This window comes from Lissotriton vulgaris, chromosome 5 (assembly GCF_964263255.1).
Source record: "Lissotriton vulgaris chromosome 5, aLisVul1.2, whole genome shotgun sequence".
Lineage (NCBI taxonomy): Eukaryota > Metazoa > Chordata > Amphibia > Caudata > Salamandridae > Lissotriton > Lissotriton vulgaris.
This window is the reverse complement of record NC_141693.1, coordinates 21,250,981-21,276,449: the sequence shown is the minus strand read 5'-3', so window position 1 is coordinate 21,276,449 and position 25,469 is coordinate 21,250,981. Positions and strand designations below refer to the sequence as shown.

At 52.7% G+C, this 25,469-nt stretch overlaps 1 protein-coding gene across 1 annotated transcript in view; it reads right to left on the bottom strand.

Moving 5' to 3' along the window:
• The window catches only part of VARS2 (valyl-tRNA synthetase 2, mitochondrial), a 228,570-nt gene that overhangs the window by 21,600 nt on the left and 181,501 nt on the right, over positions 1–25,469 (bottom strand). The window contains exons 24-25 of the mRNA XM_086920692.1: positions 4,160–4,287; positions 1,571–1,723 (exon numbers count right to left, since the gene is read on the bottom strand). Of these exons, the coding sequence (XP_086776818.1) occupies positions 1,571–1,723; positions 4,160–4,287 (281 nt within the window). The remainder of the gene's footprint in view (positions 1–1,570; positions 1,724–4,159; positions 4,288–25,469) is intronic.

Here is a 25,469-nt window from a genome sequence, read left to right as displayed (position 1 = left end):
GCTTTGTTGGAAGGTCTTCTTTGATGGGCAGCTTCATGTTCGGATGGGCCAACATTTCCAGAAGCACTGAGAAATATGGCTTCCTCGCCTAGGTGGGTGCAACAAGAATGAGAGCCACTGACGTTTGTTTAGGCTACCTCGCTACATATGGAACAAGAGGTAGTGGAGGAAAAGGAAAAGCATAAGCACATTTTTCTACTCAGCTCTTCCACAGAGTGGCTATCGCTCCATGGAGAGAAAGCTATGGTACATCCTATAGTTACATGTTTGTCAAGAGGTGGTACTCATCAACACACCCAAGTCATCAGCTTGTTGCCCTCTGCAAGGTGCCCTCCATGGAGCCACTATTGCAATTAACATAGGTTGACAATCAGCGACTGGTTCAGTGTAACCGTATCTGAATGTTTTTAGCTTGCACTGTGAATGCTTACGCACAGTCACATTTTCCCACACAATCTACATCTTATACCTCGCTGTTTCCCAATAGGGTAAGGATCCAAGGGTCCTGAAGAAGCCCTTAAGACACCGAATGGGAATTTCTACATTGGCCGAAACATGTTCACCAGTAGATGAAGAGACAAATTATGATTCCCAAACATCCAACCTTTCTAATCTTACCAAAGGTAACCTCAATAAATCGGAATTGGTAGAACACCAAGTAATTTTATCCACTAATTATAGGACCTCACATGCAAAAAACGGGTAGCTGAAAATGCATTCACAATGTGCACCTACTAGTAAAAGCTCATTCAGACGAGTAGACAATCTGTCCAAATGAGGTAGTAGACCACACCATAAAGCACTCAATGATTGGTCGGTGAAGCCTATAAGTCTTAAAAATAGGCACACGCTTTTGTGTTTGTCAGGGACAGTTTGTTTCTTGTCTAACTAGTGATGCACAGTGTGCAGCTTGTGTTCTGTTATATCATAATAAACATGCTGGCCTTCCCACCACAGTTGCCATTGTTAACTCTTTTATACTAATTGCATTCTTCGGGTTTTGTTACAGAATTACTGGCCATGCATATGTTTTTAACCCAATCCTAATGTTGTCCAGAATTTTCCTTCCAGGGAAAAGATATCAAATAGGAAGGGAGGAGAAGAGGAAAATAGAGGAAGAAAGTGAGCAAATGAATTGAATGAAAACACTTTAGGAGGAGAAAGGTAAAGAGGCAGTGAAAGAGTAAAAACAATGGAAAAGAGTGGTCAAGAGCTAGAGTGGAAGTAAGGATAGAAGAGTGGAAGTAAGGATAGAAGAGTGGAAGTAAGGATAGAAGAGTGGAAGTAAGGATAGAAGAGTTCAGAGTGAAATGTGAAACACAGATGACAGAAAAAATGGAATGGCCAAAGTGAAGGAAAAAAAGAAATGAGGGAGAAAGATGTTGCAAAAAAGAGTAAAAACAATAAAGGAGAGTGAGTAGACAGAAGCAAGCAGAAAGGTTAGACAAAACAAACTGATGCGCAAGGCACAAATGGGAAAAAGATAAAACAAGAAGGAAAGACAGGACAGGCGTAGATGTGTGATCTCATATAAGACTTTCAACACCTTATCTGCATCCCCCTTGCTCACCAAATAAACATCACAGAAGTTCTGCAGCCAGAAGCCATGTATGGCTGAAGTGACGGCGTGAAACTCATAGTCTTCGAAGTGGCGGTTGCAGTCAGTGACCGCTTGGGAGAGGCGGCTGCAGATCCAGATATCCATGGGAGAGTTCAGAGACAGCTGCAAAAGAGGTGAAGGTGAATACACATTTAAGGGTATGGTTAATCCATGGTATAATCACAAGGGGTGCAATGTCTGTAGGAGCTGAGGTCATCAATTATGGAAAGTTACAAGCACATCAGGTTTCATTCACATCAAACCGAGTTGGGACTGACATGGCCTTTCAGAGGTTTAGGGACCAACATGGCCTCCAAAAGATGCTATGACCAATATGGGGCTCAATGAGAACCTGGAAGCAACATGGCCTAAAAAGGTGCTTGAGTACAAGGAAGTAACAATACCTCCGGGAGGCGCTGGAACCATCATGGTCTCAGAGTGGTGCTGGTAACAGCGTGACACCCGAGAGGAAAACAATCACAACAAGGTGCCGGAATAACAATCTTCCTCCATAGAGTAACAAGACAATGGGAAAATTGTGAACCTGCCATATATTAGCTCTAGTTTTACCTTCAACCCATGCCAGTAAACTTTATTAAACAAGAATCACAAATCAACTAATAAAGCATTGTAGCCTGCTGCTGAGAACTGTACTTGGTATTAAATGCCTGCTCGGCAGGTTACAGGCAAAGTTAATAGGCAACGGCTTATACTAGAAGAGAGGGCCTCCAACAACTAGTATACGCTGAGGCAGAAAGCTACAATCTTCTTAGAACAATCCGCCGAGGGTGAATGTTGTACATTAACCTCTAGAGCCCTCTGCTAAGCCACTGTCTGCAATAAAGCCCTTGTTCTAATATTAAATGATAAAGATAGGATTTCCAGACTACAGATGGCCTCTGAGAGGTGGTAAAATCAACAGAGGTCACAAAAATAATGACAGAGTGCACACCAATTCTTTCATGGTGGGTAAACAATCGTTTTTTTCATTGTTTAGCGTGCTGGCCCGGAACCGTGGTCTGCCCAACCACGTGAATTGAAGAATCACTGGAGGAAGTGGGGCGAGGATGCACCCCACACCGGACGCACAGCTTAAGGTGCAACATACTGATGCCAAAAGTAGTTCAAGTTCATCAATTTTTATTTTCGTTGAAGTTATTCCATCTATTACGCAGTTCATGGTTTATCGGTCACATGTTGGACAAACTATGTTCACATTTAAACTCCTTAATGCTGTAGACATGCCATAACGAGCCTTGTTCTGTAGCATGGAATGTTACATAGATATTCCTCGATTGAATCATTTCCGTCACCCAATGCATTTCGTGCCTTTCTTTGCACTTCGTCAGGGGTTCACTACAATTATTAAAAAACATGACTGTTAAGTTATATCTCAAAATGACTATGATTTATCAAATTATACAACGAATAGACCTCGTGTCCGATAAACAGGTTTGTAACTTAAATCTCATAATCAACGTTTTGCCCGCTGGAATTCAGGTTATTAAATAACATTTGTTAAATGCCCCATCGTTCACTTAGCGCTGCTTTCCAGTCAGTCCCCAAAATACTTTCAAAGTTTATCGATCCTCAAAACATTTTCAACCCGGTGACTACCCTTTTTATCTCCACAGTTGTTTGTGTCAGATTTAATCCCATAAATCCATACCTCGAGTGTTCTAATGACTTCTTCCTCTCATTTCCAAAGTCGTACTAAATGTTGACCTTCCACTTAATTGTAACCACCTATGTTATACGCCTGCCTCCTCGTGCTTTACCAGATCACCCTCCCTCATTCGTTAAACTACAAAGCCCACAATTCACTATTATTATTCTTTGCAAAGGCTGGTGTGAAACATATGACCGTCTTCAATTGTTCCATCTTAGATTGACACATTTAGTTTTCACTTTTCAATTTTATACCACCGGTACATATTTTATCCATGTTATGTGTCCCCACTACTGAAAGGTATGAAAGCGCCCATTATTGTGAACAATTCAACAAAAAGTTCCCCACCCTCCCATTGAAAATAAAAATTGATGAACTTGAACTACTTTTGGCATTAGTATGTTGCACTTTAAGCTGTGCGTCCGGTGTGGGGAAAATCAACAGCGGTGTCAGAAAAAACAAAGTTTCACAGGTGTTAGAAACAACATGGCTTCTGAAAGGAGTTGGAAACATCATGGCCTCCGCAAGGTGTCACTGGAAACGTGGCCTCAAAGGTGACAGAAACAAGGTCTCCACGTGGCATTCAAATCAATACGTTTTTTAGAGGTGGTGAAACAAAGAGAAGTGCTAGAATGCGTTTGGATTTATTTGAATGATGCAGATATTTAAAAGACCTTTGAGTGATGTAATATTCAACAGAGCCTCCAAAGCAGGGCAAAGCCAATGCAAAGGCCAAGAGGGGATGGAATCAGCAAAGCCCCATTTGGTTTTGGAATTTATCTGGTCTCTAAGAGGTTCCTGAATCTACCAGGAGTAACAGAAAGTGAAACCTGGATAGCTTTCCCAAGAGTCATAGTTCCTACTAGAAGCATCTGAACAACTCAACTCACCTCCCCGAGGGGCCGCGGTGTAAATTCGTCCCCGAGGGCAGCCAGTGTGAACTTCAGCGAGTTCCACACCTTGTTGCAGAAGTGTCGGACACTGAGGACGGCAGCCACGTCCAGGTTAATGTCATCGCCTGGTAGAAGAAGGAAAAAGAAACTTTACAAGAGAGAACATGGAGCTGAATGGAAGGCCTCCTGAGCGAGTCATCAGGTTACATATGGGATCCTGCAAAGCAATGATATGGAAGCAGGAACTTCTAGTCAAGTCACTTCGGCTCTCCGCACCCAACACAACTCTGTACATCCTTCACCCACCTAGAGCTTCTTATAAGAGAACAGCGAATGAGCCAGGCAGGATGGCCTGGGATAGGTCTTTTGGTGGGTTACACTCAGAAGAGCGGGAGCGACATGGCCTAAGAGAGGAAAGGAAGCGGCACGGACCCAGAGGGGAGTGGGAGCAGTAAGGAGTGGCAGAGACCCAGAGATGAGCGGGACTGGCAGAGACCCTGAGATGAGCGGGACTGGAAGAGACCCAGAGACGAGTGGGAGTGGAAGAGACCCAGGGAGGAGCGGGAGTGGAAGAGACCCAGAGACGAGCAGGACTGGCAGAGACCCAGAGACGAGCGGGAGTGGAAGAGACCCAGAGACGAGTGGGACTGGCAGAGAAACTGAGACGAGCGGGAGTGGCAGAGACCCTTGAGACGAGCGGGAGTGGCAGAGACCCTTGAGACGAGCGGGAGTGGCAGAGACCCAGAGACGAGCGGGAGTGGAAGAGACCCAGAGACGAGCGGGAGTGGAAGAGACCCAGAGACGAGCGGGAGTGGGAGAAACCCAGAGACGAGCGGGAGTGGCAGAGACCCAGAGACGAGCGGGAGTGGCAGAGACCCAGAGACGAGCGGGAGTGGCAGAGACCCAGAGACGAGCGGGAGTGGCAGAGACCCAGAGACGAGCGGGAGTGGCAGAGACCCAGAGACGAGCGGGAGTGGCAGAGACCCAGAGACGAGCGGGAGTGGCAGAGACCCAGAGACGAGCGGGAGTGGCAGAGACCCAGAGACGAGCGGGAGTGGCAGAGACCCAGAGACGAGCGGGACTGGAAGAGACCCAGAGACGAGCGGGACTGGAAGAGACCCAGAGACGAGCGGGAGTGGAAGAGACCCAGAGACGAGCGGGAGTGGAAGAGACCCAGAGACGAGCGGGAGTGGAAGAGACCCAGAGACGAGCGGGAGTGGAAGAGACACAGAGATGGTCGGGAGTGAAAGAGACCCAGAGACGTGCGGGAGTGGAAGAGACCCAGAGATGAGCGGGAGTGGCAGTGACCCAGAGAGGAGCGGGAGAGGAAGAAATGCGTTACTTACCTGTAACAGCAGTTATCCAGTATTGGTGTCTTTCATAGATTCACATGCCTGAATCATTCCCCGTCGCCGAGACGGGAGCCTCCGGTACATAAAAAAGTAATGTCCTATAGACATACATAGAGAACATAGGTCTAAGGGCCTCCCCTTAGTAGCCTTTCCACGTCCTTATGTAAAAAGGACCAAACTCTCATCGTTAGCCAATCAGCTCCGACCTCCCTCTAGAACCTTCCCGGGAGGAGCCTCAGTCCCTCAGATTTTCGTACGCACCCAGCTAGGGTGTCGTAACATAGACATAGAGGTATGTGAGTCCTTACCGGGGAGGCGGGAGGGTTGCATGTGAATCTATGAAAGACACCAATACTGGATAACTGCTGTTACAGGTAAGTAACGCATTTCTTATCCAGTATTTGGGTGTCTTTCATAGATTCACATGCCTGAATCAGAGTAGCCAACAATTATACATGCACAGTGGTAAAGCACATTCGTAAATCCAGTAGTTCTGCAGACATGCCAGACAATATGAGAATCGTCAAAAACTTGGTAACAAGAGCGCAAGCAGAAACCACAGTATTATACAATCATGAAGAATAGATTATACAATCATGAAGAATGTGCATACCTGGATGGCGGGATGTAGTAAGGCTCACCTTATTGAAATAGATGGAGAGGCGAAGCAGATCCGAGAACCAGTGTTGTCTCGGCCAAAACGGAGCAATCAGGATCATGGTGCAAGGCTCCGCTTTCATTTTCCGGAGGAGCCTCGGTATCATTGGAAACGGAGGAAAAGCGTACGCAAACACCCTGAACCAGCCGATGGAAAAAGCATTTCCCAACGACCCCTGTTGGTGATGCCAGCTTGCGTAGCTTGGGCATTTGGCGTTCCTGGCGGTTGCGAAGAGGTCGATTTTCGGGACACCCCACTGAGAGAAGATGTGGGCCAGAGTGTCGTCGTTCAGCTCCCATTCGTGGGAGAGAGAGCTCTGCCTGCTGAGGGCGTCCGCGATGGTATTGTCCTTTCCGGGAACGTATTCCGCTTTGAGCGAGATTCCGTGCAACACCAGCCAGTTCCAGATTTTCTGCGATTCTCGTGAGAGAGAGAGCGACCGCGTTCCCCCTTGCTTGTTCAGGTAGTGCATCGTCGTGGTGTTTTCCGTTTTGACGAGCACTGGGGAATTCTGGATGCGTGGCAGGAAGGCTTGCAGAGCCAGATACACTGCCCTCAGTTCCAAGAGGTTGATATGTAGCAGTTTTTCCTGGTCCTCCCATTTGCCGCTGATCCGAAGGTCTTGTAGAACAGCGCCCCAGCCCTCCAGGGAGGCGTCCGTCGTGATAACCAGAGGGGCCGGCGGAAGGAGGAACGTCAAGCCAGCCACCAGATGTTTTCGTCGTTTCCACCACTGAAGGCCCTTTGAAATGGCCGGTGTGATCCTCATTGTGTCCTCGAACGAGCCGGTACTCTGGGTCCATTGCCTCGTTAGAGCTTCTTGCAAGGGTCGCATTCGGAGCCTGCAGTGAGGTATGAGGAGTATGCAGGAAGACATCATTCCGAGCAAGGAGGTGAAAGTCCTGACCTTGAGGCGAGTCTTCGCGGCCACAGCCGTGGCCAGGGACAGTATCTTGTCCGTCCTTTCTTTCGAGGGGAAGGCCCTTGCGCACTCCGTGTCCAGGGTAGCCCCCAGGAAAGTAATCCTCGTTGATGGAGTAGTGCAGGATTTTTTGAGGTTGATTGTCAGGCCCAGCTGTTGAAAAAGAGCGGTGCAGGCGTTGGAGGAAGCGGCTGCGCTCCCGGGAGAGGGCGCCTTCACCAGCCAGTCGTCCAGGTAGGGGAAGACCTGGTGACCCCTTTGCCGCAGAAAGGCCGCTACTGGCGCCAGGCACTTTGTGAAAATCCGCGGCGCGGATTTGAGGCCGAACGGTAGGACTCTGAACTGATAATGTCTGCCTGCTACCTCGAACCTCAGGAACTTCCTGTGTCGTTTGAGGATGGGGATGTGGTAGTAGGCGTCCTGCAAGTCCAGGGAGGTCATGAAATCTCCCTGTTCCAGTGCTCCCAGGATTTCCTGGATCGTTACCATCCTGAAAGATTGACTCCGAAGGAAGGCGTTGAGCGCTCGGAGGTCCAAGATGGGTCTCCACTTGTCTTCCTTCTGTCTCACCAGGAAGAAGTGGGAGTAAAATCCCGTCCCTTTCAGGGACGCCGGGACCCTTTCGATCGCACCTTTTTGTAACATGACGGTGACTTCCTGGAGAAGCAGACGCAGGTGTTTGTGAGCCCGTTTCAGGGGAGGCGTAGTGGGAGGGATGTTGGTGAATTCGAGAGAATGTCCAAATTGTATCATTTGCAGTACCCACCGATCCGTAGTGATTTTGCGCCAAGTGGGGAGGAAATGGGTCAGCTTTCCTCCAATTTGAAAGGATTGAGACGGTGGTGGGACTGGCCGGAGTAAATGGTCACTGGCGGCCGCCAGTGCCCTTCTTGGCAGTTTTGCCTCTGAAGGAAGATCTTCCATAGGAGGACTGTCTACATTGCTGTTGCTTGTGCTGGAACTGATTTCTGTTATTGTACGAGTAAGAGGACCTGTTCTGGTAGGAACCTCTGTAGGAGGATTGACCCCTGGAGCGGCCACCACGAAACGACTGGTTTCGGGACTGTAGGGTGCCCAGTGCCCTCGCAGTATCGGTATCCTTCTTAATGGCCTGTAGTGCCTCGTCGATCTTTTCTCCAAAAAGATACTGTCCGTCGAACGGCATGTCCAGCACCTTAGATTGGACCTCCTGTCGGAAGGACGTAGCTTTGAGCCAGCCTTGGCGGCGGAGCACAGCAGCACCTGCTAGTTGACGGAACCCAGTCATGGCAGCGTCGATCGCGCAGTCAATGATCTCTGCAGCGGAATTTTGACCTTCCACAAGGAGAGCTTTAACTTCGTTCTGGACTGTGTCGGGCAGGTCCTGCACGTAGGGGGCAATGTCCTCCCACAGTTGGCGGTTGTAGCGTCCTAGCAGGGCGATGGAATTTGCCACCTTAATGGTCATGGCTGACGTGGTAGAGAATCTTTTTCCTATCGTGTCCAGTTTCCTACCCTCCTTGTCGGGCGGGGCGGACAGTGGGGAGGATGGGTTGCGGGAGTGTTTCTGGGCCACCTGAGTCACCACCGAATTCGGTTTAGGGTGGCCAATAAGGCAAGCCGCCGCCGTAAGCGGGCCTTATATTTCTTGTCCAGGCGTGGCACCACCGCAGGCACAGAGGCAGGTGTTAGCATTAATTTCTTGCCCTGGTCCCATAGAAAGTCAATTATCGGAATAGACTTGGTCGACTTTTGGCTGTGCTCCTTGAAGTCATGGAGAAAGCATTCCGTTTCCGTCGATTCCGCGGCCATATGGAACCTCTTAGCCGCTCTGTCCACTAGTTTGTGGAAACCCCCAATGTCCGCCGGCACCGAGTCCGCTTGGCGCGGGTGTGGGGAAGCCGGGGACGATGAATGCTGGGATGACGCTGCGTCGTCATCATCATCGTCGTCGTGCTGGTCCGAGTGGACGTCTTGTACCTCTCCTTCCTCCAATTCCTCCTCTTCCTCTTCCTCCTCAGAGGATTCTTCCACTTGAGGTTGGATTCGATCACGGGGTCTCACCGTCTGGGGTTGGTTTTGAACCCGGCTATGGTGAGCGGAAGGATGAGGGGTAGACAGCGGGGTACGTGTGACCGGTGCCTGGGCCCCACTGTCGGCATCCGGGAAACGTTGCTTATAGTCTTGTACAAGGTACCGCAGGTCATTGACAAGAGTTGCGGGCAAACAGATCATCGGGGTGGTCTCAGTGCGGACACTTGTGTGGACGGAATGCTCCTGATAAGTGAACTCTTCATGTTCCTCGTCCGTACTTTGGCATTTGACGTTAAGGTCCGAGATAGAGGTAGCGGGACCTGGCTGGTCCTCCCCTTCGGGTTCCTTACTTTGTAATATGTCGTGCGGTGGGTGTGTCTCCACTCTGCTCGGGGACGTTGACTCCGGGGTGATCTGCACCCTGGATTTGCTAGGCGCGGAGGGCACCCCCGCCGCGGTGGAGGGAACCGTTGAAGGCGGAAGCGAGTGTGTCGAGACCTCGACCAACTTGGATTCCTTCCATGGCGCCGCCAGAGTCGCCTCTGCCGACGACTCGCCGTTGGACGGCGCCTCTGTCGCCGATGAGGCCTTGGTCTGGGTTGACGACGGCAACGTTTTCGAAGGCGCCGCCTTCGATGAACCGGTGGACGGCGATTCAGGTTTCGTCGACACTGCTTTTGCAACTGGCGTCTTCGGTGTCGACTCTGCCGTCGACTTCTTCGTGTTCGAGCCTTCTGACGACGATTTCTTCGATCGTGACAGACTGTTTGGCGCTCGCCGACGATGACGCAGATTGTGGGGACTCCGTCGTCGGCACGGCCTTCGTCTTTGACGATGATTTCAGAAGAATGATAGAGGAAACAGGTGTACCTGAGGACGCGGATGTGGTCGTGGTCGCCGCCGCTGAGGGCGATGAGGCCGTTGTAGTTGACACGGTGGTCGTGACTGAGGTGGTCCTCTTGGTAGACGGAGCAGGCCTCTTGAACTTTTGGTCGTCTCGAACAGACACGGAAGAAGTAGTGGAACGTGCCTCCGAAGGTTTCCTGTGTGCCTTCTCAGGAGGAGTGTCTGAATGGCCAGGGGACTGCACCCTGGGTCTCTTTTTCGAGACTTTCGAGGACACGGAGACACTACCCTCTGAAGATTCCAGAGTGTCTCTGTCCTTAAGCCTGTCGAGCCATGCGAGAAGGCGAGCCTCTCTTTCCTTCACAGTCTTTTTAGGGAAGGCTCTACACACCCTGCACTTGTCAGAGACGTGGTCAGGGTACAGGCAATAGAAGCACAGATCGTGCTTATCATCCGCATGGATCCGTTTCTTCCCGCAAGAAGAGCAGGCCCTGAAAAGGGCTTTCTTCTGCGATTCCGTCATGGAAGAAGCCTTTTTATGCGATTCCGACATGGAATAAGGCAGTCGAAGATATTTATCCTTTGAAGAAGCACTTCCAGAGAAGTGTGAAGATGTTGAAGAAAAAACCTGAGGAGCTCAGGTTGGAGACTCCCTAGCACAACGTGCGGTAGAAAATCTGAGGGACTGAGGCTCCTCCCGGGAAGGTTCTAGAGGGAGGTCGGAGCTGATTGGCTAACGATGAGAGTTTGGTCCTTTTTACATAAGGACGTGGAAAGGCTACTAAGGGGAGGCCCTTAGGCCTATGTTCTCTATGTATGTCTATAGGACATTACTTTTTTTATGTACCCGAGGCTCCCGTCTCGGCGACGGGGAATGATTCAGGCATGTGAATCTATGAAAGACACCCAAATAATGGATAAGAGACCCAGAGACAAGCGGGAGTGGAAGAGACCCAGAGACAAGCGGGAGTGGAAAGACCCAGAGAAAAGCGGGAGTGGAAGAGACCCCGAGACGAGCGGGAGTGGAAGAGACCCAGAGACGAGCGGGAGTGGCAGAGAACCTGAGACGAGCGGGAGTAGAAGAGACCCAGAGAGGTGCGGGAGTGGAAGAGACCCAGAGACGAGCGGGAGTGGAAGAGACCCAGAGACGAGCGGGAGTGGAAGAGACCCAGAGACGAGCGGGAGTGGAAGAGACCCAGAGACGAGCGGGAGTGGAAGAGACCCAGAGACGAGCGGGAGTGGAAGAGACCCGGAGACAAGCGGGAGTGGAAGAGACCCAGAGACAAGCGGGAGTGGTTTAGACCCAGAGACAAGCGGGAGTGGAAGAGACCCAGAGACAAGCGGGAGTGGAAGAGACCCAGAGACAAGCGGGAGTGGAAGAGACCCAGAGACAAGCGGGAGTGGAAGAGACCCAGAGACGAGCGGGAGTGGAAGAGACCCAGAGACGAGCAGGAGTGGCAGAGACCCAGAGATGAGCGGGAGTGTCACAGACCCTGGGAGGAGTGAGAGTACACGGATCCAGAGGGGACTGGGAGGGACATAGACCCTGAGAGGAGTGGCAGTGGCACAGACCCAGGGAGGAGTGGAAGTGGAAAATACCCAGACACGAGCAGGAGTGGAAGAGACCCAGAGACGAGCTGGACTGGCAGAGACCCAGAGACGAGCGGGACTGGCAGAGACCCAGAGACGAGCGGGACTGGCAGAGACCCAGAGACGAGCTGGACTGGCAGAGACCCAGAGACGAGCGGGACTGGCAGAGACCCAGAGACGAGCAGGAGTGGCAGAGACCCTGAGACGAGCGGGAGTGGAAGAGACCCAGAGAAGAGCGGGAGAGGAAGAGACCCAGAGAAGAGCGGGAGAGGAAGAGACCCAGAGATGAGCGGGAGAGGAAGAGACCCAGAGACGAGCGGGAGAGGAAGAGACCCAGAGACGAGCGGGAGAGGAAGAGACCCAGAGACGAGCAGGAGTGGAAGAGACCCAGAGACGAGCGGGACTGGCAGAGACCCAGAGACGAGCAGGAGTGGCAGAGACCCTGAGACGAGCGGGAGTGGAAGAGACCCAGAGAAGAGCGGGAGAGGAAGAGACCCAGAGACGAGCGGGAGTGGCAGAGACCCAGAGAGGAGTGGGAGTGGCAGAGACCCTGAGACGAGCGGGAGTGGCAGAGACCCTGAGACGAGCGGGAGTGGCAGAGACCCTGAGACGAGCGGGAGTGGCAGAGACCCTGAGACGAGCAGGAGTGGCAGAGACCCAGAGACGAGCGGGAGTGGCAGAGACCCAGAGACGAGCGGGAGTGGCAGAGACCCAGAGAGGAGCGGGAGAGGAAGAGACCCAGAGAGGAGCGGGAGAGGAAGAGACCCAGAGACAAGCGGGAGTAGAAGAGACCCAGAGACGAGCGGGAGTGGAAGAGACCCAGAGACGAGCGGGAGTGGAGGAGACCCAGAGAGGAGTGGGAGTGGAAGAGACCCAGAGACGAGCGGGAGTGGCAGAGACCCTGAGACGAGCGGGACTGGCAGACTTCCTGAGACGAGCGGGAGTGGAAGAGACCCAGAGACGAGCGGGAGTGGCAAAGACCCAGAGAGGAGTGGGAGTGGAAGACACCCAGAGACTAGCAGGAGTGGCAGAGACCCAGAGACGAGCAGGAGTGGCAGAGACCCTGAGACAAGCGGGAGTGGAAGAGACCCAGAGAAGAGCGGGAGAGGAAGAGACCCAGAGATGAGCGGGAGAGGAAGAGACCCAGAGACGAGCGGGAGTGGCAGAGACCCAGAGAGGAGCGGGACTGGTAGAGACCCAGAGAGGAGCGGGACTGGTAGAGACTCAGAGAGGAGCGGGAGTGGCAGAGACCCAGAGAGGAGCGGGAGTGGCAGAGACCCAGAGAGGAGCGGGAGTGGCAGAGACCCAGAGAGGAGCGGGAGTGGCAGAGACCCAGAGAGGAGCGGGAGTGGCAAAGACCCAGAGAGGAGTGGGAGTGGAAGAGACCCAGAGACGAGCGGGAGTGGCAGAGACCCAGAGACGAGCGGGAGTGGCAGAGACCCAGAGACGAGCGGGAGTGGCAGAGACCCAGAGAGGAGCGGGAGTGGTAGAGACCCAGAGAGGAGCGGGACTGGTAGAGACCCAGAGAGGAGCGGGACTGGTAGAGACCCAGAGAGGAGCGGGACTGGTAGAGACCCAGAGAGGAGCGGGAGTGGCAGAGACCCAGAGAGAGCGGGACTGGTAGAGACCCAGAGAGGAGCGGGAGTGGCAGAGACCCAGAGACGAGCGGGACTGGTAGAGACCCAGAGACGAGTGGGAGTGGAAGAGACCCAGGGAGGAGTGGGAGTGGAAGAGACCCAGAGACGAGCGGGAGTGGCAGAGACCCAGAGTCAAGCGGGAGTGGCAGAGACCCAGAGACGAGCGGGAGTGGTAGAGACCCAGAGAGGAGCGGGACTGGTAGAGACCCAGAGAGGAGCGGGAGTGGCAGAGACCCAGAGAGGAGCGGGACTGGCAGAGACCCAGAGAGGAGCGGGACTGGCAGAGACCCAGAGAGGAGCGGGACTGGTAGAGACCCAGAGAGGAGCGGGACTGGTAGCGACCCAGAGACGAGTGGGAGTGGAAGAGACCCAGGGAGGAGTGGGAGTGGAAGAGACCCAGAGACGAGCGGGAGTGGCAGAGACCCAGAGACGAGCGGGAGTGGCAGAGACCCATGGAGGAGCGGGAGTGGCAGAGACCCAGAGAGGAGCGGGAGTGGCAGAGACCCAGAGAGGAGCGGGACTGGCAGGGACCCAGAGAGGAGCGGGACTGGCAGGGACCCAGAGACGAGCGGGACTGGCAGAGACCCAGAGACGAGCAGGACTGGCAGAGACCCAGAGACGAACGGGACTGGCAGAGACCCAGAGACGAGCGGGACTGGCAGATCCCCAGAGACGAGCGGGACTGGCAGAGACCCAGAGACGAGCGGGACTGGCAGAGACCCAGAGACGGGCAGGAGTGGCAGAGACCCAGAGAAGAGCGGGAGAGGAAGAGACCCAGAGATGAGCGGGAGAGGAAGAGACCCAGAGATGAGCGGGAGAGGAAGAGACCCAGAGACGAGCGGGAGAGGAAGAGACCCAGAGACGAGCGGGACTGGCAGAGACCCAGAGATGAGCAGGAGTGGCAGAGACCCAGAGAAGAGCGGGAGTGGAAGAGACCCAGAGAAGAGCGGGAGTGGAAGAGACCCAGAGAAGAGCGGGAGAGGAAGAGACCCAGAGACGAGCGGGAGTGGCAGAGACCCAGAGAGGAGTGGGAGTGGAAGAGACCCAGAGACGAGCGGGAGTGGCAGAGACCCTGAGACGAGCGGGAGTGGCAGAGACCCTGAGACGAGCGGGAGTGGCAGAGACCCTGAGACGAGCGGGAGTGGCAGAGACCCAGAGACGAGCGGGAGTGGCAGAGACCCAGAGACGAGCGGGAGTGGCAGAGACCCAGAGAGGAGCGGGAGAGGAAGAGACCCAGAGACAAGCGGGAGTAGAAGAGACCCAGAGACGAGCGGGAGTGGAAGAGACCCAGAGACGAGCGGGAGTGGAAGAGACCCAGAGAGGAGTGGGAGTGGAAGAGACCCAGAGACGAGCGGGAGTGCCAGAGACCCTGAGACGAGCGGGACTGGCAGACACCCAGAGACGAGTGGGAGTGGAAGAGACCCAGAGACGAGCGGGAGTGGCAAAGACCCAGAGAGGAGTGGGAGTGGAAGAGACCCAGAGATGAGCGGGAGTGGCAGAGACCCAGAGACGAGCGGGAGTGGCAGAGACCCAGAGAGGAGCGGGAGTGGTAGAGACCCAGAGAGGAGCGGGACTGGTATGAATTTGAATTTAAAATATTTGTATAGCGCAACATTCACCATACGGTTTCTTGGCGCTGTGGAGGCAAATTTAGCAGCAGGACAAAGAAACAAATGCAGAAAGAAAATTAGGATCAATTCACATTAGGGAAAAGCCTGAGTGAAAAGAAAAGTCTTAAGATCCTTGCGAAACAGAGAATAGTGTCTTGCCAGACGCAAGTGATCAGGGAGGGAGTTCCAAAAGGATGGAGCTAGTACTGAAAAATTAGCTCCGCCCCATTTCTTGCGTCTGTATCGGGGTACCTGAAGGAGAGATTGTGTGGAAGAGCGAAGCTCACGGGAGGGGATGTACTCTTTTATCAGAGAGGAGATGAAAGCAGGGGCAGTCCCCTGGCGCGCCTGAAAGACCATACAACCGGTTTTGAACAGGGATCGCTCCCTGACAGGTAGCCAATGTAGTGCCTTTAGTAGGGGGGTAGAATGATGGGAGCGGGGGAGACCATATACCAATCTGGCCGCCTGGTTTTGAACCAGCTGGAGCTTCCGCAGACTATACGCTGGGATGCCGTTGTAGAGGGCATTGGCGTAATCCAGCCGGGAGACAACCAGTGCGGACATGATTAACTTAAGTGCAAGGGGAGAAAAGAAACGAGAAACAGAGCGAATAGTTCAAAGAACAAGAAAACAGGAAGAAACAACAGAATTAATTTGTGAGTGAAGGTTGAGATGATTATTAAGTTTGATGCCCAGAGTCTTGACTGAGGAAGAGGGTATGGGGGGAGAACCTAAAGAAGAAGGCCAGAAAAAAGAGTTCAAGGGACTGGAGGAACCACCCGTAAGGACCAATTCTGTTTTATCAGGGTAGAGACCCAGAGAGGAGCGGGAGTGGCAGAGACCCAGAGAGGAGCGGGACTGGTAGAGACTCAGAGAGGAGCGGGAGTGGCAGAGACCCAGAGAGGAGCGGGAGTGGCAAAGACCCAGAGAGGAGTGGGAGTGGAAGAGACCCAGAGACGAGCGGGAGTGGCAGAGACCCAGAGAGGAGCGGGAGTGGAAGAGACCCAGAGACGAGCGGGAGTGGCAGAGACCTAGAGACGAGCGGGAGTGGCAGAGACCCAGAGAGGAGCGGGAGTGGCAGAGACCCAGAGAGGAGCGGGACTGGTAGAGACCCAGAGAGGAGCGGGAGTGGCAAAGACCCAGAGAGGAGTGGGAGTGGAAGAGACCCAGAGACGAGCGGGAGTGGCAGAGACCCACAGAGGAGCGGGAGTGGAAGAGACCCAGAGACGAGCGGGAGTGGCAGAGACCTAGAGACGAGCGGGAGTGGCAGAGACCCAGAGAGGAGCGGGACTGGTAGAGACCCAGAGAGGAGCGGGACTGGTAGAGACCCAGAGAGGAGCGGGAGTGGCAGAGACCCAGAGAGGAGCGGGACTGGTAAAGACCCAGAGAGGAGCGGGAGTGGCAGAGACCCAGAGACGAGCGGGACTGGTAGAGACCCAGAGACGAGTGGGAGTGGAAGAGACCCAGGGAGGAGTGGGAGTGGAAGAGACCCAGGGAGGAGTGGGAGTGGAAGAGACCCAGAGACGAGCGGGACTGGTAGAGACCCAGAGAGGAGCGAGAGTGGCAGAGACCCAGAGAGGAGCGGGACTGGTAGAGACCCAGAGAGGAGCAGGGAGTGGCAGAGACCCAGAGAGGAGCAGGACTGGTAGAGACCCAGAGAGGAACGGGACTGGTAGAGACCCAGAGACGAGTGGGAGTGGAAGAGACCCAGGGAGGAGTGGGAGTGGAAGAGACCCAGAGACGAGCGGGAGTGGCAGAGACCCAGAGACGAGCGGGAGTGGCAGAGACCCAGAGAGGAGCGGGAGTGGAGAGAAGAGAGGAGCTGGACCTGGGCACAGACCCACGGAGGAGCAGCCTGGACAAAGAGAGGAGGGGGAGTGGATAGAGGTCGCTCTGGCTGGGCTCGGAGTCTGAGAAGTCTATCAGCCTCCCCCTCTGGCGTCGACGTACTGGCTCATGGAGTGGATTGCATCATCCTAAGAGGTGTATGGTTCAGCTTCATGTTAGAGGTCGGGCCAGCCTCAGTGCGAGGTTGTGTGGCACAGTTCATGTAGGGACAAATCTACCAAGCGGTAGACCAACTGGAGGACACTCCAGGGCCAGAAGGTGCTGCAGAGGGATCTTAATGGATACCAAAGATTTTTTCCATGGCCTCTCTGAAATTGCAAATGCTACTTACCAGTATGCATCTGTTCTTGGCATGTAGGGCTGCTGACATTCATATCTGTGCATAGATCGCCGCCTAGTGTTGGGTCCGGATGATTGCACATTGTTGTCCTGGAAGAGTCTTCGAAGTATCACGAGATAGGTGGCTCCTCCCCTGGACTACAGTGCGCATGGGCATCGCCTCCATCCCCAGATTGTTTTTAGCCATTGGCAGAGATGGAGTGAAGTATGTGAGTGATGCCCATGCTAAGAGCATATAAATATATGTAAATGAATACTGCAGCTGCTACAGGCGCCGGGGAGGAGGGTGGGCGATATGAATGTCAGCAGCCCTACATGCCAAGAACAGATGCATACTGGTAAGTAGCATTTGCAGTTCGAGGCATGTGGGCTGCTGAATTCATATCTGTGCATAGAATACATAGCAGTCCCTCCATTAGCGGCGGCCGCCCGTGCCAGCTGCAGCAGTTTGAAAAAGTGTTTTGAGAACAGCCTGACCAACAGCTGCCTGCTGTTTAGAGTGCACGTCTACACAGTAATGTTTAGTGAAAGAATGTGTGGTAGACCATGTGGCTGCTCTACAAATATCTTCTAAGGGAATGTTACCTAGGAAAGCCATAGAGGCCCCCAACTTTCTGGTGGAGTGGGCTCTTGGTGGAATTGTGAGAGTGCGTTTAGCTTTGGCGTAACAGATCTGAATGCATTTCACGATCCACCTAGCGATCCCAGCTTTGGAGATAGCGTTTCCCTTGTGGTGCGAGGCAAATGCAACGAAAAGTTGCTTGGTCTTACGAAAATCTTTTGTCCTGTCAATGTAGTACATCAAGGCTCTTTTAACATCAAGGGTGTGGAGCATCCGCTCCGCCAGTGACTCTGGGTTTTGAAAAAACACTGGCAACTCAATTGTTTGGTTCATGTGGAATTGAGATACAACCTTGAGTTAGAATTTAGGGTTAGTGCGGAGCACCACCCTGTTAGCGTGTACTTGGAAGAAAGGTTCTTGGATGGTGAGCGCCTGCAACTCGCTAACCCTCCGTAGCGATGTAATCGCTACTAAGAAAGCAACCTTCCAAGTCAGAAACTGAAGCTCACAAGAGTGCAGTGGCTCAAAGGGAGGACCCATCAGCCTTGTAAGAACCACATTGAGGTTCCATTCCGGAGCTGGTGGTGTCCGTGGTGGAATGACTCTTTTGAGTCCTTCCAGAAAAGCCTTGATAGCAGGGACCTTAAAAAGTGATAGGTGTTGCCTATTCTGGAGGTATGCTGCCATTGCAGACAAGTGAATGCGGATGGAAGAATACGCCAAATTGCATTGGTACAGGTGGAACAGGTAACAAATGATGTTCTGAATGGAAGCATCCAGCGGGTCAATGTTGTGGTTTGCACAATAAATGACGAACCGCTTCCATTTAGCCGCATAACAAGCTCGAGTAGTGGGCTTCCTTGCCTCCCGAATGATGTCCATGCAATCGGGGGGAAGATTGAGGTAGCCAAACTCTAGGACCTCAGGAGCCAGATCGCCAGGTTGAGCTGTTGCGGATCTGGGTGCTGAATGTCGCCATGGCTCTGCGTCAGAAGGCTGGGAGTGAGATGAAGCCTTTGATGCGGTACCACGGAGAGTTCCAGAAACGTGGTGTACCATGGTTGGCGAGCCCACGTTGGAGCAACCAGGATGAGAGTCATCGAGTGCTGCCTGAGTGTGCGTGCCACCAGCGGTATCAGAGGTGCTGGGGGAAAAGCGTACGCAAATCTGCCTGACCAGTTCATCCACATCGCATTGCCCTGCGATTGCGGGTGTGGGAACCTGGCGGCGAAGCTTTGGCATTTTGCGTTCTCCTTTGTGGCGAACAGGTCTATCTCTGGATGACCCCACTTTTGGAAGTACGGTTGGAGTACTGATGGATGTATCTCCCACTCGTGCATTTGGTGGCTGTGCCTGCTGAGCAGGTCCGCCATCTGGTTGTCTTTGCCCGGGAGATGCTCCGCCATGAGGAAGATGTTCCTCTGAATGGCCCACTTCCACATGCTCTGAGCCAGATGAGACAGCTGCAGAGAGTGTGTGCCCCCCTGTTTCTGAATGTAGTACATGGCCGTCATGTTGTCCGTCCGGATCAACACGACCTTGTTGCACAGATGTACTTTGAATGCCTTCAAGGCCATGAAGATTGCAATCAGTTCCAAAACGTTGATGTGCATCTTCCTCTGCTGTAGTGTCCATAGTCCCTGCACCGTGTAATGGAGTACATGCGCTCCCCATCCCTGGAGAGAAGCGTCCGTTGTCAGGATAATCTGTCGCACAGGCTCCTGGAACGGTCGGCCCTTGCAAAGGTTTTGTGGATTCCACCAATGCAGAGAGTTGTAAGCCCGACCGCTCACCAACACTAGGTCTGTCAGTTGCCCATGAGCCTGAGTCCACTGACGTGCCAGGCACTCATGAAGCGGACGCATATGTAGTCTCGCGTGCGGGACGATGGAGATGCAGGAGGCCATCATGCCTATCAACTGCATGAACACCTTCGCTGGAAGCGAGTGCTGAGGTCTGAATCGTTGGATCAGCGTTTGGATACTGGCGATTCTCACTGAGTTTGGCTGCGCAGTGGCTGCCAGAGTGTTTATTGTTGCGCCCAGATACTGCCGTATATGGGCGGGTTGGAGATGGGATTTTGGATAGTTCAGCGAGAATCCCAGATCGTGCAGGAGATGAATGGTGCGGGACACGTGGTCGGCGCACTGCTGCTCTGTTTTTGCCTGAATGAGCCAGTCGTCCAGATAAGGATAGACGTGGACGTTCTGGCGTCGTAGATGCGCCGCCACAGTCGCCAGGCACTTTGTAAAGACTCTTGGCGCTGTGGTGACCCCGAACGGCAGAACCCTGAACTGGTAGTGCTGGTCTTGAATCGTGAATCTGAGATACTTCCTGTGGGAAGGATGCAGGGGGGTATGAAAGTATGCATCCTTTAGATCCAACGTAGCCAGGAAGTCCCCCTGTTGAAGCAGAGGGAGTACCTGCTGTAACGTGAGCATATGGAAGTGCTCCGAGAGAATATACCAGTTGAGGGGCCTGAGGTCCAGGATGGGCCTGAGGGATCCGTCCTTTTTGGGGATTAGAAAATACAGGGAGTAAACCCCTGTTCCCCTTTCTTGCAGTGGGACGAGCTCTATTGCTCCTTTTTGCAGCATGACTTGAACTTCCTGCTGCAACAAGTGCAAGTGCTCGCCGGACATAGGACGGTTTCTTGGAGGTATGTTTGGTGGAGTGGAAGTAAGTTCCAGACAGTAACCGTACTGGATAAGAGATTTGACCCACCTGTCCGTGGTGATGGATTTCCCCGCGGGCAGGAACTGCTGGAGTCTCCCCCCGACCGGTGTTGTGTGGTCGGGGGGCAGTGACAAGGCGTCACTGTTTGTTGGCGGCGGTGGACCTGGAGCTGTTGTTTCCACGTCCCCTGCCCTTGACGTTGTTGCCTCTGTAGCCACCTCTACCCTTGTTGGTGTATGAGGTCTGGGTATTGCTCTTATAGTACTGTGTGGATTGCGATGCCTGACCCCTTGAGGTGCCTCTGGTATTGGAGCGGCGAAAAGAACCACCCCGAAACTGCTGAGATTGGAGGGCCCCCATAGACTTAGCAGTGTCTGTGTCTTTTTTCATTTTTTCAAGTGTCGCATCCACCTCTGGGCCAAACAGGTGGTCAGGATTAACTGTTTGGTTCAGTATGGTTGTTTGTATATCTGGTTTAAAGCCTGATATCCTAAGCCATGCATGTCTTCTTAGCAACACACTAGTGTTGATCGCCCTGGAGGCTGTATCAGCCACATCTAGCGCACATTTGATGGAAGCGTTAGTGATTAGCTTTCCCTCCTGAATTAACATCTCCCCAGCCTCCTTGTACTGGTCAGGCAAGTGCTGCAACAGTGTTTCTAGGGTGTCATAATGAGCCCTATCGTAGCGTGCAAGTAGGGCCTGCGTGTTTGAAATGCGCCAAATGTTAGCTGCCTGCGCAGCAATCCGTTTCCCTGAGGCCTCAAATATTTTCGACTCTTTGTCTGGGGGAGGAGCGTCACCAGTGGTCTGTGAATTCGCCCTCTTGCGTGCGTTGGATACAACCAAAGAGTCCAGTGGCAAGTGTCCCTTGATGTATGTTGGATCCGAGGGCGCTGCCTTATATTTTTTGTCAATTCGAGGATTGATGACACGTGCCCGAGTGGGCTCCTTGAAGACCTCCGGCGCGTGCTTAAGCACTCCTTTGAGCATTGGCAATGTCTTGACTGACTTTTCGGCCACCGAGAAAGTGTCAAACAAAAAATCCACATCCACAGGATCTGAATGTAGCTCAACATCATGATTAGCTGCAGCCCTCTCAATCAAAGCGTTGAAGGCTGCAGAGTCCTCCGTCTGTGAGGTCTTTGCCGCAAAGAGCTGCGGTTCCTGACCCGACTGCGGGTCCTCTGGGTCGCCTCCGGCCGACCAAGGTTCATGTTCCTCCTCCGGATCCGAGTACGCCGGATAGTTGTACTCGACCTCCTCCTCATCGTCACCATCCCCCGCGTTGGAGAACGGTCTAAGGCTTTGGGAGACGAAGGCTCCATAGGGGCCGAAGTACCCGCCGAGTCCTTCTTGTTTTTGAGAGGGATCCGAAAATGTTCCAACACCGGCTCCGTGGTGATTTTCCTCTTGTGGAGAGACAGTTTCCCAGTATTGGCGTCGATGATGACCTCTCGACGCTCTTCCTCCGCGAGTGGCTGGAGTCGAAGCTTCGACACCAATGACGCTTTGGGCGTCGACACCCCCTTCGAGGGCACGTCCGCCCCCTGCTTCGGAGCGAAGGCTTTCGGCGTCGACTTTGGCGGCAGGGTGAAGCGGATAGGCGTTTGCGCCTTTGCCGGCTTCGATGCGGGCTTCGGCACCACGCCCTCCGGTTCGGGAACCACAGCGTCCTTCCGAATCCGTTGCAGGGACTCCGCAACCTTCTTCGTTAAGGCTGGAGAGGGCTTGACCGGCTCGAGCGATTTCCCAGAGTCGGGAATCGGGTCGGCTAGAGGCACCGTTTTCGGAGCCGACACAGTGCCATCCTTGGCCCCGACGGCCGGAGCCGGCGCAGCCAGAGCTCTGGAATCGCCTTGACGCTTCTTTGAAGCTTTCTTCGGGTCATCGACCTCGACCATCTTCGGCGCCGACACGGCCGCGTCAGCCGCCTTCACCTTCGGCGTCGACCCCGAGGCCCTTCGGGTCGGCCATCTTGGCGTGGCTCTTCAGGTCGGCCATTTTGAGTTTTTTAGATGTTGACGCCTCTAGAGCCTTCTGTCCCACCAGTGGAGCTTTCACTTTCGGTTTCGAAACCGTTGGTGTGGATCCTGATGGCTTCACTTTCGTTTTCTTCAACGGGAGTGGCGCATCAGAAATGTCCGTGGCCGGGCCAAGAGGCGGGGCTGCTGGACTAGTAACGAGGTCTTGGGTAAGGCCCGAAGGCAATCCCTCGACCTGGGCCGTATGTTGGGGGTTGACCCCTGAGTCAGTTTGAGGATGCTCTTCCTCTGAGCTATCCCCCACGGTGGCAATGGCCCCATCGTCGTCCCCTACCTCGTCGCCGGCTTCATCAAACTCTTCGTCTCCCGCGTCGTAGTCCTCTCCCTCCGACGCAAGGCTAGAGTCCGAAACTTGAGAGACATTGTCGTCTTCAACAAATTCTTCGAAGATGTTGTCCGGCGGGGGCGCCGGGGGTGCCGACAACTGGGCCTGGAGTCGAGCGGCCCGACGATGCTTGAGGGTCTTCTTACACCGGAACTTTGAGCAGGCCATACACCTGGCCTCATCATGGTCCGGTGACAAACATTTGTTGCACACAGGGTGCACGTCGAGGTGTGAATACTTGGAGGTGCACACCGGGCACCTCTTGAACGGAGTTCGTTCCATGTTCAGTAGTCTGGAGCGTCGAGTAGGCCCGTCCGCGCCGACAGCACGCGGAGGGGCAGGAAGCGTTCGGAGCTGAGAAAAAAGACAAACCCGAACGAAAACAATACCGACGCCAAGCCTAAAGACCTTTTGGTCTCAAGTTAGAAGTTAAACAACTATCGATTCCGACAGAGGGAACCGAAACACATCCGAACCCAATGGCGGAAAAAAACAATCTGGGGATGGAGGCGATGCCCATGCGCACTGTAGTCCAGGGGAGGAGCCACCTATCACGTGATACTTCGAAGACTCTTCCAGGACAACAATGTGCAATCATCCGGACCCAACACTAGGCGGCGATCTATGCACAGATATGAATTCAGCAGCCCACATGCCTCGAACCACAGAGTTACAGCAGCTTATCTCCTGGACTCAGGAAACTGAGCCACAAAGGAATGAGGGAAAGAATCCGCTTTGAAGATGGAAACCTAGTTTGTGACCTAGGCGTATCGAGGGCATCACAAGACTCCTTGTAATGGGAGCGACAGGACAAAGGGGAGCCGAGGTTTTACCTCTTGTGCGAGGTTTTACCTCTTGTTCGTCTTTGATGTATTTAAAGACCTTTACCTCGAAAAGGATTGTTGACTGAGCAGCCTCAGGAGCAGAAGCGTGTATGCGCTTTTGAATTTGACCGAGACTTGGTCTTCATGAACTTCTTATGGTGCTCTGAGATGTAAAGTGTAGCCCTGCGGTTGGAGATGGCCTTCAGATTCATCTTTGGACATTAGTCACACAACGGCAAGCTGTGTTTGTGGCCCAAACACCAGAGACAAGCCTCGTGGGGGCTCTTCACCAATATATGCTTGTGGCAGTCCTTACATGGTGTGAACCCAGTTGTTTTTGAAGGGCAAATCTAGCTCACTGCTAAGAGTTGTAGAAAAAAAAATGCCTCTGAGCCTGACAGAATTTGAGTGAGCAAGCTCCATGCCCACGTCAGAAGGCACACAAAAAAAGGAACATACGTCAGTGCGTGGAGGTTGTGGTTATGTAGGGGCCAGACCCAATGTAGAGTCAATGCACTAGGTAAATACTGAGAACAATCTCCGGATCCAGTCTAGCAGCTGGGGGCGTTCACAAGGTGAGGAATCTATAGTTAGAAGTATACAAAATCTGTTTTTGTAAAACCAAACTACTTGGCGCCCTTTTGAACTGTTAAATGACCTCACATGCAGATACAAGTAAGGACTTCAAGATGGAGTCCTTCAGTTTATTTGAGGATCCTAGTCTGCTTCTCTGCTGGATGGTCATTTAGAGTCGAGTGTTGTTTATGTCTTGGACTTTTTGATCTTTTAACCAAATACATAATACGGCTCGAGAACGCCTGCAGCTTTTGTTAACATATCTTTTTTGAATATTTTAAAGACTTCTAAATCTTTGAGTAGACAGATTATCCAATGCTAATACATTTTAAATATTCATGAAGTGACATCTGTTGGACAGTCATGTTTATTACACTTGATAAATGCAAATGCAGGATAAATCACATTTTCAGAGTACATTGTTTTGTTAAAAAATGTGTTTTCCACACAAAGCACAGCAGCAGAGGTCTCTGTTAACCAGAATGCCATATATCCGGTTCCTGGTCTAACATTTTATGCACTATCAAATGTGTTTGCTGCACTATTTACACATATTATGCCTCTGTAAAAACTCAGGAAGGGATCGCCTTTGAGATATTCCTTCGAATTTACTTCAATGCAACACTATTGATTATCGGTGTCCCCTCCCCAAGCGATGGTAATGTAGGAGGCCCTTCGAGTTCACGGACGTAGCCAGTCTCAATATTGTTTTTTCAGGAAAAAGGGATTAGTCGATACTATTAGCCCCTTCAGCCTCGTGCATTATCAACGATTACAGAGCAGAGTTTATTTTCTGTAACCATATCACCATATGGTGTAAATATCTATTATTAAAAATACTTTTGCCTTTCTTGTTCAGTCTCTTTCATTAAAACACAGACAATATTCCTCGGAAAAATGGAACTCAGTAGGACTGTAATTACTGTAACCTAAGGTTGGTGGCAGCGTTGATGATCATAAGAAACTGTCCTTGTATCATCCATCCACTTCTGGCCTAATATGTCTCCAGTCTCCAGGACATTGCTCACTGGATGAATACTAATAAATTAAAACTAAATGCCAATAAAACCGAAGTCATCTTCTTCGGTAAGGGTCCCACCCCCGCCCCAGATCTCTGGTGGCCTTTGGAGATGGGCCCCCCCCCCCTCGCCCAGTCACTCGGCAAAAAACCTTGGAGTGAGATGGGATGATAAAATGTCCTTTACTTCCCATATCCAACAAGTGGCCGGGTGCTGCTTGAGCAAGCTAAGAAACCTCCGAACAATTCTTAGACTCCTACCGGAGAGCTGCAGGAAAATGGTCGTCCATGCAACTGTCACCTCACGGCTGGACTATGCCAATGGTCTATACCTGGGCCTCCCAAAATACCTGACCCACAAACTTCAGGTAGTTCAAAATGCGGCTGCGAGACTGTTACTGCGAATCCCTTTCAAGCAGTCAGTCTCTCCGCATCTTCAAACCCTGCACTGGCTGCCAGTGGC